Raw genomic sequence first — 20,861 nt, forward strand, 5'->3', positions numbered from 1 at the left:
ACAAATAAGGAAGACTATAACAAATCACACATATCATGATAATGCCAGGTTGATATTATTATTTGGTTTTTAGGAGCATTAGCAACTAAGGCCATATTGCTCCGGGGATATGCGGTGGTTATTTCCTGACCTTTCCGCATCCTACGTATTTGGTGGGCACGGGCTCGAACCCAAGTATAATCAAGAAGCATGTGCTAAGCACTGCTGCTCCTGCCGACCTGGCTACAGAGGTGCCAATGCCCGGTCAAACACCACTCATATGACTCAGAGGAAAATGCATACTTGGTGGAGAGTTTTGTCTTGGCACTGCCTGATTGTTTTATATTTGGGCATATTTAAAATACATCGTCACTGAAAACACTTTTTGAGTGATGAAGAGCTGAAAAGGTGACAGGCTGGCTTCAGCAGCTAGGTCCATTCTGTTACTACTGTTTATATGTAAGTTGGAAAGAAAAATGGCAATGATATATGTATTGAGAAACAAGGTGAATACATTGAATAATAAAACAAAGAAGAATGTGAATTTGTTGGAACAGGTGCAGAGAAGAGCAACAAGATTAGTCAGCGACACAAAAAGGGTACTTTTATCAATAAACACTTCAGTTTTGCAAACTGCAGCACCTGGAAACTAGGCAATTGCAAGAAGATCTGATTCAGGGGTTTAACCTGGAGGGTGTAGTGCCAATTTTCTATTCAATTTACGGAAAAAACTTTTTGGTGTTTTTGAATTGTCCACTATACTAATATTTCATCTTTAATTAAAAAGTATGGAATACTTAGTTGTACATATCCTTTAAATTTTTAATAAAAAATTAAATATTTATAAAATATACTGATTTTTATTATCACTTGTTATTTTTAAAAATCAGAGAAAATAATTATTCTTCTGAAAATTAAAAAAAGAAAAACATCGTATTAGGCCAGTGTTTCCCAAACTTTTTTGAGTCGCAACCCCCTTTTATAATAGCCAAGTAACCTGCAACCCCTGCCACATTTGCATGAAAAGGCATTTTTAACAGGGTAAAGAAAACACATTAAAATTAGATTTTTCAGAATATAATTCTAACCTAATATTTAATGTGATGGTTGTATTGCATCTGAGCAACCAGCTTCAAAATTTGTGGCTGAGTGTTTGTTAAAGTCAACCTCATGTCATCCTCAACATTCAGTCCATTTCTTGCATTTGTTTTGATATGAAGAACGTTAAAAATCCACTCTCAGAGATATGTAGAGGCAAATGGAAGTAAAACTCCAAAGGCAAGCATGGTGACATTTGGATATGACTGACACATAGATACATGCACACCAGATCTGAGTCAACAATTTTTCATAATACCGAGGAATCGTTCCGCAGATCCAAGAATTCATCCTGTACTTCATCGGGAATGCTGGCTACATTCAGGGAAGCAGAGAATGGGTTTCGTACCAGTGCAGCTTCTTCTTCTGTAAGCTCAGGGAAGTACCGTTGAAATTCCTTTTCAAGGGATTCAAGTTGCCCAGTAATCTCCTCCTTCAGATTCCTCTACCACGCTGCAGAGTTTTTCAAACATAGCAATGTTTCCATGATTTACTTTCCGACACCAGTTTTGCAGCTTGGATACAAATGTCTGAAGACTGTCATGAAATAATGTGCGTTTGCTTTCCCTGAAGTTTCAGGTTCAGCTTATTTAGCTGGTCTAAAATGTCTGCTAAGTAAGCAACTCTTTTCTTCCAAGCTTTATCATGAAAGTAAGCCACAAGGTCATATTTCCCTTGCACTTCCAGGAACAACTTGATTTCATCTTTCAACTGAAAAGACACAATTGACAACATTTTCCTTTGACAACCAGCTTACAACAGTAGAAAAGAAGAACCTCGTGATCAGAATTCATCTGACACGTGTTGAGGGCTCCGGATTTGATGTAATTCACAATTCTGATCAGAAAATCAAGTACCTCTTGCAGGGGAGCTGGAAGAGTTTTACTGGCAAGAGCATAACGGTGAATCATGCAGTGAATGCCCTTTGCTTGGGAAGCAAGTTCTTTCACTTTTGTCCGAAAGCCCAACTTTGACCCAGCACAGCTGGTGCTCCATCTGTACAAACCTCACAGAAGTTTTTCCACTGTAGTCCTCCAGTTTCAAAAAAGGTATTTATCTTCTCCATACCTTTTGTAGTAGTTTCAAGTGCACTACAAAACAGGAACACTTCTTTGATGTCATCTGAATGAATATATTTCACAAAGACAAGTAACTGAGAACACGAACTTACGTCCGTTGATTCATCAACTTGAAAAGAAAACAATGGAGAAACTTTGATTTCATTCAAAACCTGCTCTTTCACATCTACGGACATATCTGAAATGTGCCTCTGAATAGTGTTATTGGACAGAGATATTTGTTGCACCTTTATCTTGCTGGCTTCCCCAAGAATTAACTTTACCATCTTCAACATGCAGAGTTTGATGACCGTTTCTCCAATTCTGTAAGGTTTTTTTTGTTTGGCAATTTCCAATGCAACTCCATATGATGCTTGCACTGCTGTTGTGCTCTGTTGCTGAAAACTTCCTGTAGGATCAAGTCTCTGACACCTGAGACCAGTTTCATGGCGTCAAAATAACTCCAAACCCTTTTTAGTATGTTCAGAATGCTTTGTCTCTAAGTGACGTTTCAGTTCTGAAGGTTTCATAGATTCAGCACTGAGCACAAAACAGACGGTGATAAAGCCACATTTTAGATAGTCTTCTGAATATTTACGTTTTTTTCTCCATGGGTATACCCTCTTACGGCAGCGAGAGGATCAGAGTGGAGGCAGAGGGTGCTAAGAATCTCTGGGTACAACCAGGCTGCCATGCACGGAAATTGAACTTGGCCTGTTATAACGTACGATCACTCATCGGTGAAGACAGGATATTAGAGCTGGAAAAGGAATTAGAAAATGTGAATTGGAATATCATCGGTTTGGCTAAAACAAGAAGAAGAAATGATTCACTTATAAGTTTATCAAGTGGAAATCTGCTGTACACCAATGGAAACAGTGAAAGGAGTGAAGGTGGAGTTGGGTTTCTGGTCCATAAAGATTTTAAAAACAACCTTTTGAAATTCAAAAGTACATCACCAAGGGTGTCAAGACTAATACTCAAGATTTCTAAGAGGTACAAGCTAAAGATTATAATGATTTATGCACCAACATCGAGCCATGATGATGAAGAGGTTGAAGAAATGTACACTGAGATTGGGAGTCTTCTAGATGAGCAGAAAACCCACTACACTATTATTATGGGGGACTTCAATGCTAAGGTTGGAAAAAGGCAAAACAGCGCAGAAAGAGGAACTATAGGAAATTTTGGAATTGGTGAAAGAAATAAAAGAGGTGAAAGACTTGTGGAATTTGCAGAATCTCAAGGAATGTCAGTAATGAACACTTTTTTCAAGAAAAGGGTGAACAGAAAGTGGACATGGAAGAGTCCAAATGGATTAACAACTAATGAAATCGACTTCATTCTCACTAACAGAAGATATATTGTGAATGATGTTACCGTCCTGAATAAGGTAAATGTTGGAAGTGATCACAGAATGGTAAGATGTACACTTGATATAGATGTAGGAAAGGAAAAAACTGACTCGAGTAAATAATACAAAGGTCTTTGAAATAACAGAGGAGGAGAAAAAGCAGTATGTACTGGAACTTAAGAACAAGTTTGAGCTTCTGCAGTCTGCTCAGGACAAAGATATCGACGAGGAATATTACAACTTTCTAAAAGTGATAAAGCCCAAGAAACCTATAGGGAAACAGAAATCCAAAGAAGAAAAAATTAGTCAAGAAACACTTGTCATGATGAACCAAAGACGACAAATGAAGAGCAAGAAAAACACTGACAGGGAGAAAATTGAGTATACTAAGTTATGCAAAGCCATTAGAAAGAGACTCAGAGAGGACATAAGAAGATTTAACACAAGAAAAGTAGAACAAGCATTAAGGGAAAACAAAGGATTTAAATCAGCAGCCATGAGCAGTAATATAGAAAGACAAATGATACTGAAACTGAAGAATAGCGATGGTGTACTTATAAACAGCAGAGAAGGCATAATTCAAATAGCGGAAGACTACTATAGAGAATTATACAAGGAGCGAGGGAATGATACCAGCAGTGGGGAAGATGGATTGCAAAGTAGCAACACATACAACATACCCGATATTCTTTCTGATGAGGTAGAAAATGAAGAATCAGAAAGCCCCGGGGAAAGATGAAGTTACTGTAGAGTTGTTAAAATTGGGAGGAAGATACATAACACAAAAACTGGCAAGGCTCTTCACAAAGTGCATTAGAAAAGGTGTGACACCTAAGCAGTGGAATAATGCAATCATAGTTTTGCTGCATAAGAAAGGAGATAAATCAGAAATCGGAAATTATAGACCAATTAGCTTGTTATCCCACATCTACAAGTTGTTCACAAGGGTCATTAGTAACAGATTAGAAAGAATACTTGATGAGAATCAACCGAAAGAGCAAGCTGGCTTTAAGACAGGATTCTCAACTATGGATCACCTTCATGTAATATCACACCTAATGGAGAAAGCAAATGAATATAAAACACCATTATGCCTGGCATTTGTGGATTATGAAAAGTCATTTGACTCCATACAGCATAAGGCAATGTTTTGGGCACTGGAAAGACAAGGCATAGATACCCTTTATATAGTATGATTTTGAACAAAATATATGAGAGTGCTACATCCTTTATTAGACTAGACAAAGACAGTAGCAAATTTAAAATCGAGAAAGGAGTTTGACAAGGAGACACAATATCTCCGAAGCTGTTTACTGCTGCCCTTGAGGAAGCTTTCAGAAGATTAGACTGGTCGCAGAAAGGAGTCAATGTGAACAGAGAGTACCTAAACCATTTACGATTTGCAGATGACATCGTGGTCATAAGCCACGATCCCAAAGAATTAGAGGAAAATCTTAATCAGTTATGCAGAGTTAGTAAGGATTTTGGACTAAAGATGAATATGGCTAAAACAAAAGTAATGATGAACAAGTATGCCACGGAAAGGGAAATAATGATTGAAGGAGCAGTAATTGAAAAGGTGGAGTCATATACTTATCTGGGACAAGTTATTAGCTGTAATAATGATAAATGGCTGGAAGTCAAGAGAAGAATAAATTTTGGATGGATAGCATTCAGGAAATATAGTCACATACTGAAGAGCAATATCCCAGTTTGTCTGAAACGTAAAATAATGAATCAATGTATACTCCCCACCATGACTTATGGAAGTGAAACTTGGGCACTCACCAAAAGAATGGAAGAGAAGCTAAGAACTACACAGCGAAGAATGGAACGAATTATATTGGAATCAGACTGTTAGATAAGAAGAGAAACACATGGATTAGGCAGCAAACTCAAGTAAAGGACATTCTTATCAAAACTAAAGAACTAAAATGGTCTTGGGCAGGACACATAGCTCGAAGACATGATGACAGATGGACTAAGAAAATAACAGAATGGTACCCAAGAGGAGCTAGAAGAAAACCTAGAAGACAAAGGCGGAGATGGATAGATGAAATTCATGAGTTTTTGAGTAGTAAATGGATGGCCAGTGCTCAAAACAGAAGGAACTGGAGCGTTGCTGGAGAGGCCTTCATCCTGCAGTGGATTGAAAATGGCTCTTGATGATGATGATGACCTACTGATGCTCTTTAGATTTTAGAAAGTGCAAGCAGTAGCTAACCCGAGAGTAATGAGTAATGTTCTTGCATAAACTGTTGATCAATGATTAAAAATATGAAATTTATTTTTTCTGCTTTCCTAAGCAGATGCTGTTGTTGTTATTTGGTTTTTAGGAGCATTAACAACAAAGGCCATATTGCTCCGGGGATATGCGGTGGTCATTCCCTAACCTTTCCGCATCCTCCGTATTTGGTGGTCACAGGTCGAACCCCGGTCTAATCAAGAAGCATGTGCTACGCACTGCTGCTCCTGCCCAACTGGCTACAGAGGCGCCTCTAAGCAGATGCAAACTTTTATAGAATATAGTTAGGAAAGGACGTTTCATGGTTGTTTTCCATTAAGATTATTACAATAATTACCACTCATATACCATGTGAAATTAATAATATAGTTTATTGACTATAAAATATTTAAGGGCAAAGGCCTCATGCTACGAGGTAGAATGACTAACATATAGATTAGTGAAAAAGCATCATTTTAACGTAGCGTAGCCGCCTACCAAAGTAGTTAAATTAAATTAATTAAATTGGCATCATTTTGGTTATATCTCATATTGTGAATGCCTTCACAACGAGTTGCCATGATATTGTACTACCTTGAATAAGTAAAGCTTCACCAGTGGAGAAGCCATTGTGAAGTTATACTTCTTAACTGGATTGTCACTACTACAACGCCAGGGTACCTGCCCGCCCACTGAGAAGCCAACAAGCTTTGAAACGGTGTCGTCTGGGTGGTGGTGGTGGTATCCACTGAGAATAAGTAACAGTAGTCTTCTCCACTGGTGGGTGGCGCCTCCGTAGCCAGGTGGGAAGGAGCAGCAGTGCGCAGCACACGCTTCTTGATTAGACCGGGGTTCGAGCCCGTCACCACCAAATACAGATGATGCGGAAAGGTCAGGGAATGACCACCGCATATCCCGGAGCAATATGGCCTAAGCTGCTAATGCTCCTAAAAACCAAAAAAACAACAACAACAACAACTCCACTGGTGAAGCATTACTTATTCGAGGTAGTACAATACCATGGCTACTCGTTGTGAAGGCATTCACAATATGAGATATAACCAAAATGATGCCAATTTAATTTAACTACTTTGGTAAATGGCTACGCTATGTTAAAATGATGCTTTTGCACTAAAATATTTTATAGTCTATATCACTGCACACCATCAGGCATCTCTCATATGGTGGAGTTATACTTCATAACTGGATTGTCACTATTGCAACACCAAGGTACCTGCCCACCCACCGAGGAGAAGCCAACAAGCTTTGAATGGTGCCATCTGGGTGGTGATATCCGCTGAGAATAGTTAGCAATAGTCTTCTCCACTGGTGAAGCGTTACTTATTCGAGGTAGTACAATACCATGGCAACTCGTTGTGAAGGCATTCACAATATGAGATATGATCAAAACGATGCCAATTTAATTTAATTAATTTAACTACTTTGGTAGATGCCTACGTTAAAATGATGCTTTTGCACTAACTTATATGTTAGTAATACAGTTTATTAAACTAAATGCCTAAATCACTATACAGTTTCAGGCATCTTACTGATACCCATCATCAGACCATGCTGCTATCAGACTCGTTTTGCCAATGCTCCCAGAAATCTGAAGTGACACGTCAGGTGTCAATAGTGATTTAGGCACTTAGCTTAAGAAACTATATTACTGATTTCATGTGGTATTAATTATAGTCATAATTTTATTGAACAGTTTCTGGAATGATTTTTTTTTTTTTAAATACAGAAATTGTGCTGAAGAATCTGTGAGGTAATCTGTACCCATTTGTGCAGGTTACCTCACAGGCAAGTGACAACATTGTGTTCATTTATAGTTTCAGGTTTCTTGTTTTTCTTCTCCCACTAGTTCAGTAAACATCTACAGCCTTGCCCCTAGTTGTTTTTGAAAGATTCATTATTGTTTTCTCATAATAAAGATGGGAAAATGAAACTCAATATCCTCTGAAAATAGCTGCTACCATGGAAAACAAAAACAAGAAACGTAGTAGTAAATTTTGAAATAAACCTGAAAACTGATGTATCTAATAATATTGTATACATATATTTTTAAAATATTTATAAAATAAGCAGAAATATATGTGCATATGCACATTTGAAATTTTACGCACTCAATGGTCTTTTAAATTGAAAAATGAAAGAGAAAGAAAATGATGTTTCTATTTTATTTCTAAAACTTTATTCCTTTTTTTGCAATTTTTTAGCAGAAATATATTTTTTTTGTTTTTTTGAAATAAGAAGTGTTAAAAACACATAGCATGTTTTAAATGTTTTTATTAAAACTTAAAAAAAGTACATACAGTAAGTAGTGAAATCCATTAAGAAAAGATGAAATATCAGCACTGTTCAATCAGAATTTAAAAAAAAATAATAAATAATAATAATAAAATAATCCAGAAATTTCAAAGAAATTTGGGCATCTTTGCTTCACTCTGGGGTGCCACAACCACAAAGTTAAGAAAGGATTAGGCAAATTGTAAGTTTTTAATTTAATTTTATAAAATTTATTTTAACTTTTAGGGTTTTTTTTTTTTTTTTTGTTGTTGTTGTTGCTACAAAGCTTGCCTTCTTGCATTTATTTTATGCATTTTGTTAAATTTATTTATTTTTTATTTTTTTGCTGATGCTGCAAAAGCTTGCCTTCTTGCATCATTTACCACTACTAATACTATCCAGAAACTAAAGCAAATAACAGTCACTTAACATCAGCTTTTAAGGGAGAAAAATATGCATATTTTAAAAACATGCATAAACTTGGTCACAAATCGGATGAAACTAAACATGTCAGAAAACCTGAAGGTACACCTGATTATCAGAAAACTTCCAACTAAATATGATGATTTGGCAAGTATTCTGTAGTACTCTTAACAGAATGAATGGAATGAGGTTTAGGAAAAATGTGCAAAGCTGTGTGTGTCAAATCTGAATATTTTAAGTTATGATATCATTTCAAAAAATATGTAAGTTGTTTCAAAAAATAAATGTAAAAGAAAAAAAAAAAAAAAAAAAGAAAAGAAAAGTTATTCCAGTGAGTCTGGACATGAACTGTGAATAGTTGGTTATAATTCTGCAAAAAGTCTTTTGTTGAACCAGAAAAACATAACATGCTAATTTGAAAATCAAACCTCTAATGGAAATAATTTCATTAAAAATAACAAAAGTCATATCTAATATTTCATACAAGTAGATAGGCAGAATACAGAGAAAGGCAGAAAAGGGGCTACAATTAAACTTAAAGCTGAAAAAAAAAATAAAAAAAAAATAATAATAATAGTGTAATACAGTGTTATGTATTTACATTCAGGGCTAGTGCAAGGATATCAAGACAAATCTTGTGCCTCTTCCATCGCACAATTAACTTTCTAAATTTAATACTGTGCTTAGTATGAATAAAATTCTGTATTTATAATTTCAGGTCTATTTACTGTAAAAAGGAGAATGCAGGTACATTCTCAGTACTGCTAAATTGGATCTACACTTTTCACTGAGTATGTACTAGAAAAATTTCACATTATAATTTTACATCACAAGTTTTCATTGTAGCAAATATAGAAAGAAAAAAAAATAATAATTTAGGTTAATCTTTTGGGCAACTTCATGTTCCACTGATAAGGGTGATAAGCCAAAGTTTTTTCTTGCACAACTAGGGAATTAATATATGAATCTGCACATTTATTTACAAGACTTCACACACAATTCGTTTAGTTTTTTTTTTTTTTTTTAGCTCCCCAAATTTTGGCATTTTAGACGACTACTACTGTAATTTGTCTTTCAGTTAAATCAGCTGTATCCATATTGAACAGCATATACTATCATGATTTTCACGGGTGGTAATAAGGTAGCAGTGAGCAAACTTCTAAACAGTACAATCACAGTATTCTGAACCCCCCCCCCCCAATCAAAAGAAATACCTAGACTTCTGACCCACATTACATGATGTCAAAAATGTTTAGGGGACAATGGCAAATTGGCAAATACAAATTTCCAAAACTTACCCATGTTGCTATCGCTATTGAATCTCTATTCAGTGATGAAGCAACACTAGATGGTTGTTCAGGTGGCACAACTAAGAATATAAACACATTATTATCATTAAAATAATTTATTTTTTAATAATTCTCTAGACAACAATCAAATTTTGAACCATGCACAATAAACATTATGTGCCATTCATCTGATTGGTGTCTCAGTAGGCATCAAATAGTTTGTTCATAATATAAATCTATCTCAAAATCATGCAAATATCACGGTAGTGAAATTCTCATCACATGGTAAGAATATAACACTAAATTCAAAACTGTCTCTATGTTTGTGTTCTCAGCCTGTGAATCAGCAAAACCAGATATAAATTTTGATTAAAAATTCAATAAAAATATAAAAAATTTTGTTGAATTTTTAACCTGGAATAAACCTACTGTTTATTCCAGCATATAAGTCAACCTCTTAAGCACTAAAAAGTCAACTAAAATCTTAATGACAACTGATAGTGCAGTATAAAATCCTAAACGTAAATTAAAAGCATGTGCATGGGGTTAGAAAGATATGCACTGTTGTTCAACACACAAATTTGTTCATTTTATCCTCAAGTGAAAACAGTTCATGGAGTACTCTGGGAGTTATGTTTCAGATTTAGAGTTCTTGAAAAGTAAACTTTTGCAAGGCAGACAAATGTAAACAGAAATAAAAGCTCTGTGTGTGTGTGTGTGTGTGTGTGTATGTGAGAGAGAGAGAGAAAGAGTGTGCACTATTACCTGAATAATAGTATCACTTGTTTGTTATTTGGTTTTTAGGAACATTAGCACCTAAGGCCATATTGCTCCGGGATGTGCGGTGGTCATTTCCTGACCTTTCTGCATCCTCCATATTTGGTGGTGACGGGCTCGAACCCTGGTCTATCAAGAAGCGTGTGCTACGCATTGCTGCTCCTTCCCACCTGGCTATGGAAGCGCCTCATAGTATCTTATTAAATCAAGATTAAAGATTGGTATTTTAATTATATTACAAATTTAACTTAAAAAATCAACACAAAAAGGTAAAATATGAGGTGTGCACAGGTATGGCTGTCCCAACTGCATAGAAATAAATTTTAATTTTAATAAATTAACTATATGAAGGAAATTTGCTTTCTGGAAAAAAAATTAGTTACTGGAATAAATCTACAGCCATCTTTTTGAGCTAGAAAGTTTATTAAAATTTAGGGAAGGAAGGACTGGATGATACCTGATGAAATAAATTCAAAAACTTAATGAGAGATATATACATTATAATTAGGGTAAATTTTCCAGGATCCCAAAATTTTCATTTCTTTTAAATTAAAATTAAGTGAATGGAGAGGAGAAAAATAAGCCAGAAATCATGAATTATCACTTTCCAATCAAGAAAAATATCACCAGGAATTAGTGGTAGCAAAAACAGCTACAAGGGGGGGGGGGGGTGGAAATCAAAATTCGAGACTATAAGCCACCAGACTTAACTCTGACTTTCCACAAATTGGCTTTAAGGGTAATTGCAAAAAAAAAAAAAAAAAAAAGTTCATTTTAAATTCAGTACTTCAAATGTAATCTTAATAATTTTAAGCCAGTTTACTGAAGCAATTCAACTTACTGCACTACATACAGAGAATATGATTCTAGAGTTTTTAATTTTCTCAAATGAGAGAGAGGGAGATAAAAACAGGATTTAATTACAAGTTTATAGTCACATTTTCTTGTGATTTTTTTAATGATCACTAGGGGGCTTCGCCCCATGCTCACTGCACTCGCTTCTTTTGATAAATTAAAATAAAATACAGAAGCTTTCAACTCTGTGTGTGTCTCTTCTCAGCTATGAATTCATAAATATGTTACTATATCTATATAATATCGGTGCAGACACACCATAGACAACTCTTAAAGAAAAACTACAATCGTAGTGTGAAAAGGATCATTTCACCTGTACCTCATTGTGCTCATCCTTCACAATGAGTCACCAAGTATTGCACTATTTCAAATAAGTAATACTTCGCTAATACAGAAGACTACTGTCACTTATTCTCGGTGGGCACCACCACCACCCGTTTCAAAGGCACCATTTCAAAGCTAGTTGGCTTTTCATTGGTGGCTGCCTTTCTCACTAAAATCGTAGTTTTTCTTTAAAAGTTGTCTATGGTGTATCTACACCGATATTATATAGATATAGAATCTTAAACTCTTAAAATATTATACCTTGTTGCATTTAGTTTATTTAAATAAATACGTTACACACAGAGTTGTGGAAATCAAGAATAGTACCGCGTGGTCATGTTAGATGAACATAGCACGCAACCATGATTAAACAGAAGTTTGTTTTATCACAGTAAAACAAGCTTCTGTTATGTATTTTTGTATTTGTTACATATTACCACATAACCCACATCTCTCTTCTCCCATTGGCTGAATAAATAACATTAGGGGGAAAATTATTTCAATGTATAGAAAGATAACTGGGGGGGGGAACAGTCAATCCTAAGTCCTATAATGATAGAAGTCAAAGAGAAACTTAACTAGAGAAGAAGACTAGTTATGGGTGGCTCTTTTTGCATCTCTTACAGGAATAATCCTGAGCTGGATATCATCATTCTTCTTTTTCTTGGTGATTCCCTTCCCTCTCTCTCTTGGGATAATTCGGAATTTTTTTTTTTTTTTTTTTTTTGCTGGTGCAGCATAAGCCTCAGGCTTCCTTGTACCATATGGCTAATGATAATAATAAGTCCATGAAGAGTAGTATCCACTAATAACCACTCTTCCCCCATTCAACCATCCCTTTATCTAGAGCAGTAATTTGCCCTTAATGCTACACTGCTCCAATTTATGCAGCAGTCTTTTGGGTGAAAGAGTATCAAAAATCTTTCCTGAAATCCAAGTATACGACATCAAAATTATTTTTTGTAGCCAGTTACACATTTAGAATTTTCTGTTGGTCCTTCTGAACAGAATTTAAAAACACTGTCAGCTGGTCCCACTGCATAGAATTTAAAAACTTCCTGAGACCACTGTAGTTACCCTTATGAAAGCAAATGCCCCTCCCTTTATTCTTAACAGCAGTTTTCTCTACCAGCTTTTTTCTGTAAAAAAATAGGTGCCGATACTCATTCTTTGCTATCAGGAAAAATTGAAAATTAAAAGGATATGAAAAGTACTAAAAAAATTTTTTTTTCTCCTGATATTGTTACTTTAGTAGTAATGATTTAGAATAAGAACAACAAATTAAGTATATTAATGCAGTTTATTAAGCATAAATTTATTATTCAAGTATATAAAAAAATAAGTAAAATGTGAGTAAAAGTAAAAAATAACATAAGTAAAAATAATTTCATAATAAAGTTTTTGTAGAATATTTAAAAGTTTTATTAAGTTTTCATCTGACACCCTATGCCAGGGCCAGTAACCTTTTTTGAGTGAAGAGCCATTTTTGATCTAATTAAAAAAAAAAAAAAAGAGAGAGAATCCGAAGAGCCTCAAGCTAAAGCTGGGAGGAGGAGGGGGGGAAAGGTAAGAGTTTTTTTAAGAAATGGAATAGAGTGGGAAGGTGTTTATTAAAAAAATATATATATTTTTTGAAATATTATTTATTAATACGGAAAAAACGTAATAAACATCCAATTAGATACAAATTAATGTGACTTTTGCCGATGAACTTCTTGAACGAGTCTCTCAGTATCATGCGAGTATGTCATAATTAAATATGCTGAGTTTTAAACATTCTCACATTGTTCAGACGACAGTTTCTTGATTTATTTTTAATATAGTTCATGTTCAAAAGTATTTGCTTGCAGAAATACATCAAACCAAAAACTGAGAGAAGTCCAAATGCAAATATTTTCAAATTTATATATGGGTCCGGTAAGCTACTCCACTCATCGAACACAATTTAGTCTGCATTTTAAACTCATCTATTGCCATCCATTTGTGTAACCTTTTGCCTCTCTAAATCCTCAATTTTAGTTTTAAGACATTTTAGTCTTGCACTCCACATGTCCTTGATTTTTAAGTCCTCTAACTTCATTTCAAATTGTGCTTCATGTGAGCTGTAAAGTTAAAGAACTGCAGTTACATGTTAAAAGAGCTGCATGTGGCTCACGAGCCATAGGTTGCAGCCTCCGGTCCTATGACGACTTCTTTTCTTCCTCTTTGTGTGTCAGTTGCTGAATGACGTTTCCGAAGCAGCAACAAATCGACATATTTTGCTGGATAGAAGAGGGTCAGCGGTGGGCCTACAATTTTAAGAAACAGTAGTGAAGAAACTGTTTTTGTCATCAACGAAGCACTGGTTGGGCTGGCAATCAGATTCATTTATGAAAATCATCGTTCATAAATGAATCTGATTTCATAAATAAATAATTTCATAAATAATCTTAATGGAAAACAACCATGAAACGTCCTTCCCTAACTATATTCTATAAAAGTTTGCATCTGCTTAGAAGGATTAATACCTTCGCAGTCCTTGTTTTCCATCTCTCGTCATCGGTATTGTCACTAGTTCTTAAATTTGAATTTTTTCTTTTTTTTGAAACTGTCCAAAATTTCAATGTCATTTGGATATTCAGGTACCGTAATCATGTAAACAGAGATAAGGAAAATTTACAGAAAAATGTCGATAATGCACTTCCGTAAAACAACAGATGGTTATTTGTCGGGGTAAAAGAAAATCACTTTTATAATTCTCGAACGGGGTGCTTACAGTTGATTCACAAAGGTGTCCAACTGAGGAAAGTGAACTAAAACAGCATTTTAAATTTTGTTAATTATCAAAAAAATTCTCAATAAATGTTTTGTTCAGTAAATGTAATTGTGTATTGTACTTAATAAAAAGTTTCGAATATTTTCAATTTTACTTTTACATGCAACAAGATACGGAAAATGTAACACTCTAAAGAAATCTAACTTTGAATTTTTTTGAATATGGCCCCTGTACAAGAAAAGGTTGGACACCACTGCAGTAGAAGGTGGGATCAGATCTGCTCACTCTTGACTAGCGTGACTCCTCCGTATGTGGTACAGGTGGTCGGATAGGTTTTACCAGGTACCACTAAGTTGTAGAATGCTTTAGCTCTCTTAATTTGAGCAGCAACACTAATTGCCTAAAGGCCAGAAACACGAACAATGCATACAGAGTTAATTCTCTCCTAATCCATTCGCTATATGAAAATTTTCTTCGCTCAACAGAAAATATTTTAAATGCAACTTCCAAGGAGAATTCAAAATAATTCGCTATAAAAGCACTTCGTTAAACGGAGGTTCGACTGAGTAAATTAAAATTATAAAAACGGTTATATAGTTTTATATAGAAAATATCTTAACAATAATCAGTAAAAAATGCAAATTTAGTTAAATAATTTTAAGCTTATTTGAATAGTAGGTAAACATGAGAAAACAATTTATGGAATATTACAAATTTCAAAGTGCACTGCTTCCAAATGTCACACATCACTGTTAATGAAGGTGCCGGTATGCCGTACCGTCCCAAAAAAAGCACTGTGAGATACTATAAATAGTGTGATATGATTTCGGCAATCAAACTGCCTTAAAACTAAATACAGACTAATGTACTATGAAGTATAGTAGTCTGTATTCAAAATATACATAATTATATATATTCATATACAATTAATAATATATTCTGATATATATATATATATATATATATATATATATATATATATATACATACAAGAATATATTATGAATGGAAAAAGTCCTAATAAACATGGGTCTGCAAACTTCTTGTTTCCGAGATAAACCGATTTTAAGAGTCAGCATATGTACATGTTGCATAGGAAAATATTTATTGTATCAGATAAGAAATAGCAAAGTAAACAGTCATAGTCAATATTATCTCTGTTGACAACCTTGTCATACGTAATGACAACAAGGGTATGTAATCATGATTTCAGTCTAACAGTTTTGTAAGAGAGCTACTTTCTTCGATTCATTTCTCGTGTTATAATAATGGGCAATGAATACACTTTTGCAGAAATGGCTGATATGCATTTCTGTTATGGTCATTCTAATGGGAATGCATAGAGCTCGTCTGCTTTATCAAGAGTCCTTTCCTACTAGTGGAATCCCATGTGCTCGGACTTTCAGTTGTCTTCATTCGCGTTTGAGGGAACCTGGTCCATTTTCTAAAAATGTACACGACACAGGAACATTAAGAAGTGTTCGAATAGCAGCAGTTGAAGATCGCATACTCCATGCAACTGAAGATAATCGTCTAAGCAGTACACAAAGGATTTCAGCAATTGAAGGTGTTTCACAGCCTGTTGCGCGGAGAATCGTACATGAAAACAGACTATATCCCTATCATGAAACTTGTAAAAACTTTGTTAGAACCTAATAATGAACATAGACTACAATTTTGTCACTGGTACTGCATAAATGTGTAGAGAATCCTTACTTTCTGTTGTGTTCACAGATGTGGCAATGTTCAAAAGACATGGAATTAATTTCCATAACACTGATATTTGGAGCGAAGAGAATCCACATGTGATTACTGAGCCAAATCATCAGCATCAAATCTCTGTCAACATTTGGGCAGGCATTATTGGAGATACACTGGTGGGTCTGTATGTTTTGCCAAATAGGCTGACAGGACCTCTGTACTACGAGCTGTTAGAAAATTTGGTAGAAAACATTCTTCCAAATTTATTAGAAGGCCATTTTAAACAACAGTAACAGCTTACCATAAGGTAAGCTGTTACTGTTGTTTGGTTTTTAGGAGTTAGCAACTAAGGCCATATTGCTCTGGGATATGCGGTGGTCATTCCCTGACCTTTCCGTATTTGGTGGTGATGGGCTTGAACCCCGGTCTAATCAAGAAGCGTGTGCTACGCACTGCTGGGCCTTCCCACCTGGCTACGGAGGCGCCTATGGTAAGCTACGTTCATACTAAAATAAAACTGATTTATCTTGGAAACAAAATGTTTGCGGATCCACGTTAATTGCAACTTTTTTCTCAAATTTGAGATGTGGAATATGCCTGTAAATTTTGTGACACTTGTTTAAAATCATCCTGGATAAATAGAGCACTTGCAGTACCTTTTTTTTTTTTTTAAATATGGGTAGCTTATTTCCTCCCTCTGTTATTGTGCAGTTTACTATCCTCAGAACTATTCAAAAAGTGCTGGATTTCTGAGGTTTGCATAACTACACTGTCATGTGCTGATCCTTTCTATTGGTAACAATGCCTTGTAAAGAGGTATGACCATCTATCAGATTTTTGCTGATTTTTTAAGTACTTTCTTTTCCACAGAAATAATTCACTGAAACTGAATTATGAACAGAATGCACTGGTCCCACAGGAACTAGTAGTTGTCGGTGACTATTGTCAGGGAAACGGGGAATATATTGTGTAAAAAGGATAGGTGAAATAGAACCAGGGTATGTCTGCCAAGGGCAAAAGTTGATGATGTTGTACACGTTGGTACCAATGATATTAAGAGTAGGAGAACAGTGGAATTACTTAACAAGTAGAGGTAAATGTTGAAAAAAAAGCTGCAAATTAGGGTTGAATTTGAAAGTGTCTGCAATTCTGCCTAGACATGATAGGAGGGAGTATATGATGAGAGCCTTGTCAATCAATTCAGCCCTGGAGAAATTGTGCAAGGCTAATGGGATAGAATTTTTCTCAGCCTGGTCTGTGCTTGATAACAGGAGAGAGTGCTTCTGCAGGGATGGGGTTTGTTTGTTATTTGGTTTTTAGGAGCATTAGCAACTAAGGCCATACTGCTCCAGGATATGCGGTGGTCATTCCCTGACCTTTCCGCATCCTCCGTATTTCGGGGATGGGGTACACTTAAATAGAAAGGGTGCAAGAATATTTGCTGATGCTATTGAGGCAATGTTAAGTGGGTCGGAAAACTGCTAGTTTGGGGAGGATACACAGACTAATAGATTAACATTAGCTGCTGGCAGAGGTGAAAGTGATTGCTGCACTGCTTCTATTGGAATGAGCAGCAGCCAAGTAAACAAGGTGCAAGGGTTTTCAGAGACTGTTGGGAGTCATCGCAGAACAAATAGATAATGGGCTGTGTTAGGGTAGCTAAGAATAAGAACAGGTGCATGTATACTTATGTGCACACCAATGCTAGGAGTTCAGTAAGTAAATTTCATGTGTTGGTCAAAACATCAAAGGCAGATATTGTTGGGATATCACAGATATGGCATCACACAAATATAAAGAATGCAGAATTGGAATTTGGGGAGTACAATGTGTACAGAAAGGATAGACAGGGAGGAGGGGTTATGCTGTTAGTTAAGAAACAAAATCTAAGGAAGTGCAGACATATGACATGGGCGAACAGTGCAGTGTTGAGTCAGTTTGGTGTGACACTAGGAAAGCAAAATTAAGAGTAGGAGTGTGTTATAGGCCTAATGGCTCTGATGAGTATAATGAACAACTGTACAGAGAAATAAAGTGTGAAGCTAAATCGGATTGTCTTATAATGGGGAATTTTAATTTCCCAGATACTGACTGGGATTGTGGGTTGGTTATCCATAGTAGCAATTTGCCATTAATGCCATACTGCTTCAATTTGTACAGTAGTCTTCTCCATGCAACAGTATCAAAAGCTTTCCTGAAATCCAAGTATATGATATCAAAATTATTTTTTTGCTATCACATTTGATTGGATACCATGATGTCGTCACCAAGTTCCTTTGTAACCATATCATAGTATCCAACCAAATTGGTCAGACAAGACTTCCTTAACAAGCCCATGCTGTGTTTGAATTATTGCTGCAATCTTGTCTAGATGATCCTGCAATGCTTCTTCAACCAGTGACTCCATTATTTTCTTCGGAACAGAAATTAAACTAATAGGTGTAATTACTCGTGTCACCCTTTGATTCCCCTTTGGGAAATGAGGATACATTTGCACATTTCCAGTCCACGGGGACCTCCCCTGAGTCCAAGGATGCTCTCATAATTATGGCTATGGGTTTGCTTACTTCCTTTTCTGCCTCCTTTAATATAACTGGATAGATCCCATCCACCCCAGATGACTTTCTTATGTTTAACTTCAACAATTTCTCTTCCACATTTCTCTCAGTTATTACATTTGTCCATTTATACTCAAAACCTGTGCTCCTTAGCTTACTCCTTTTCTGTGTTACCTCTTTTCTCTTTCTTATTCCAAAGTTGTTTTCCCTTCTGCTTGGAAATTTGCTCATATCCAGCCAGTTCCTAAAAAGGGTGACAAATCCCCCCCCCCATCTAACTATCATCCTATTTTACTTACTTCTACTCTTTCTAAAGTAATGGAGAAATCAATGAACCACCAACTCAAACTATCCAGAAACCTTCCAGCTGATCAATGACTGTCATGAAATAGTTTTCACCAGTTTCGATCCGCTGGTGATATACTGACTTACGTTACCCATCTATGGACAAATTCAATGGTAAAGTTTGGTAAACTCAAACAGCTGTTTGATAATGTTTGGCATAGTCTTCTAAATAAGCTTCCATCTTATGGTTTTTCACCTGATTTTAGTAATTAGGTATTCAGTTTTCGCTCTGACTGCTCACCATGGGTGAATGTAGGCGAGTCTGTCTTCTAACTTCTTGACTAATGCAGGTGTTCCTCAAGGTTCAGTTCTTTCTCTCCCACTCTTTTCTCTAATATATTAATAACTTTCTTCCACTGACCGGAAATCCTATCCCTAGTTTTGCTGATGACAGCACATTGCATTCCGCCTTCCAGTTTGAGAAACCTTGCCCTGCAACAGCTTCAACTTCTCCAGTGGGGCAAAGCTAACATTGATTTCAATCCTTCTAAAACTCAGTCCTGTCTTATATCTCACAAAAAGGATTCTTCTGCTCCTATACTTATCTTCAATGACAATCTTTCTAGACAAGATCACATATCTCTATTAGGAATTATCCTGACTTCTGATCTCTCTCTTGGCATAAGCACATCACAACGCTGCTTCCTCTACATATAAATACAGGTAGTTCCTGACTTTACAAATTCGTTCCTAGCACATGCTCATAAAGTACTAATTTATTTCCCATAAATGTAATTGTTCAAAACAGGGATTACTTACACAACAACGAAATGTGACCAGTAATGTTAAATAAAAGTCAACAAAATCATTTTTTATGCATAAACAATGATTTATTTATCCAAAAAAATGAAAATAGAGCTTTTAAAATCAAGCAAATTATAATAGAGAAATTATTTATGTCATACAAATGTTAAAGATGTTTATTCTTCTTCATCATCAACTAAATACACACTCGTTGATGGTTCCGCACTTGGTTTTTTGGAAGCACAAGGAGTCATCTTCTTCTTCAGAAATGGTTCAAGTCATTTGTTTCCTAGGCAGTCTTCTCTTTTATTTATAAATTTCACAATACCATGAATGAACATTTTTCAAATGTGTAGCAACTTTTTCTAGTGCGCTTGAAATTTGAATCTTGTGACTCGAAAATCTCAAGTGCTTTTTCTATTTGTTGAGAAGCTTCATCAAGCCCCTTGAGAGTGAAAGAACGAACAGGACTTTCAGCTGTTAAATCTTTTTCTTCTTCCTCAGCTTCTGCAATTTTACCATTTCAAGGAGGTCTTCATTTGTGAACCCTCCACTGTGTGCTTAAAGCAGACCAGTGACATCAGTTGTAGAAACCTTAAGCTGCAATTGGTTAGTAATTTTAAACTGCTTCTGTTTCATTTTGCTGGTTCTTGAAATCCTTCAAAATTATCAATAAACTGGGGAAGAGTTTATTCCAAACACCCTTCAAAATTTATTCTCCTTAATAAGCCAGATAAATTTGAAATAAGACAAGACAACAAAAATGATGAGCAACACAACCACTCTGTAATGTCAGCATGGTAACTGCTTTATGTTACATGAGTCAATGAGACGCTCCGTATGCCTGAACAAAAGCATGCACAGTAGTACTGTATTGTATAGCTAGCTACGCACATGGTTTGAAATACCATATTTCTGAATTTTTAGCATTTATTTATTGCAATTAATGTTCATATTTTCGATTTTGTTGACACTTACTTGATACTTGAAAAAAGAACTCATAAGGCGGGAACTGCCTGTACCGAGTTTGTTCTCTTTCACTCTTGGGATTACTTTTTTTCCAAAGAGCTCTCCACTGTGTACAA

The 20,861-nt window shown here is 35.5% G+C and overlaps 1 protein-coding gene across 4 annotated transcripts in view; it reads right to left on the minus strand.

Annotated features, from left to right (window-relative positions):
- LOC150080999 (uncharacterized) overlaps positions 1 to 20,861 on the minus strand; it is a 342,313-nt gene that overhangs the window by 294,304 nt on the left and 27,148 nt on the right. For all 4 annotated transcript variants that reach the window (XM_090381533.1, XM_090381534.1, XM_090381532.1 and 1 more), the window contains exon 2: positions 9,727 to 9,797. In XM_090381533.1, coding sequence (XP_090237659.1) covers positions 9,727 to 9,730 — 4 coding nt within the window. In that variant the 5' untranslated portion in view covers positions 9,731 to 9,797. The remainder of the gene's footprint in view (positions 1 to 9,726; positions 9,798 to 20,861) is intronic.

The sequence above is a fragment of the Mastigoproctus giganteus genome, chromosome 9 (assembly GCF_048544385.1).
Source record: "Mastigoproctus giganteus isolate SK-2022 chromosome 9, ASM4854438v1, whole genome shotgun sequence".
NCBI lineage: Eukaryota > Metazoa > Arthropoda > Arachnida > Uropygi > Thelyphonidae > Mastigoproctus > Mastigoproctus giganteus.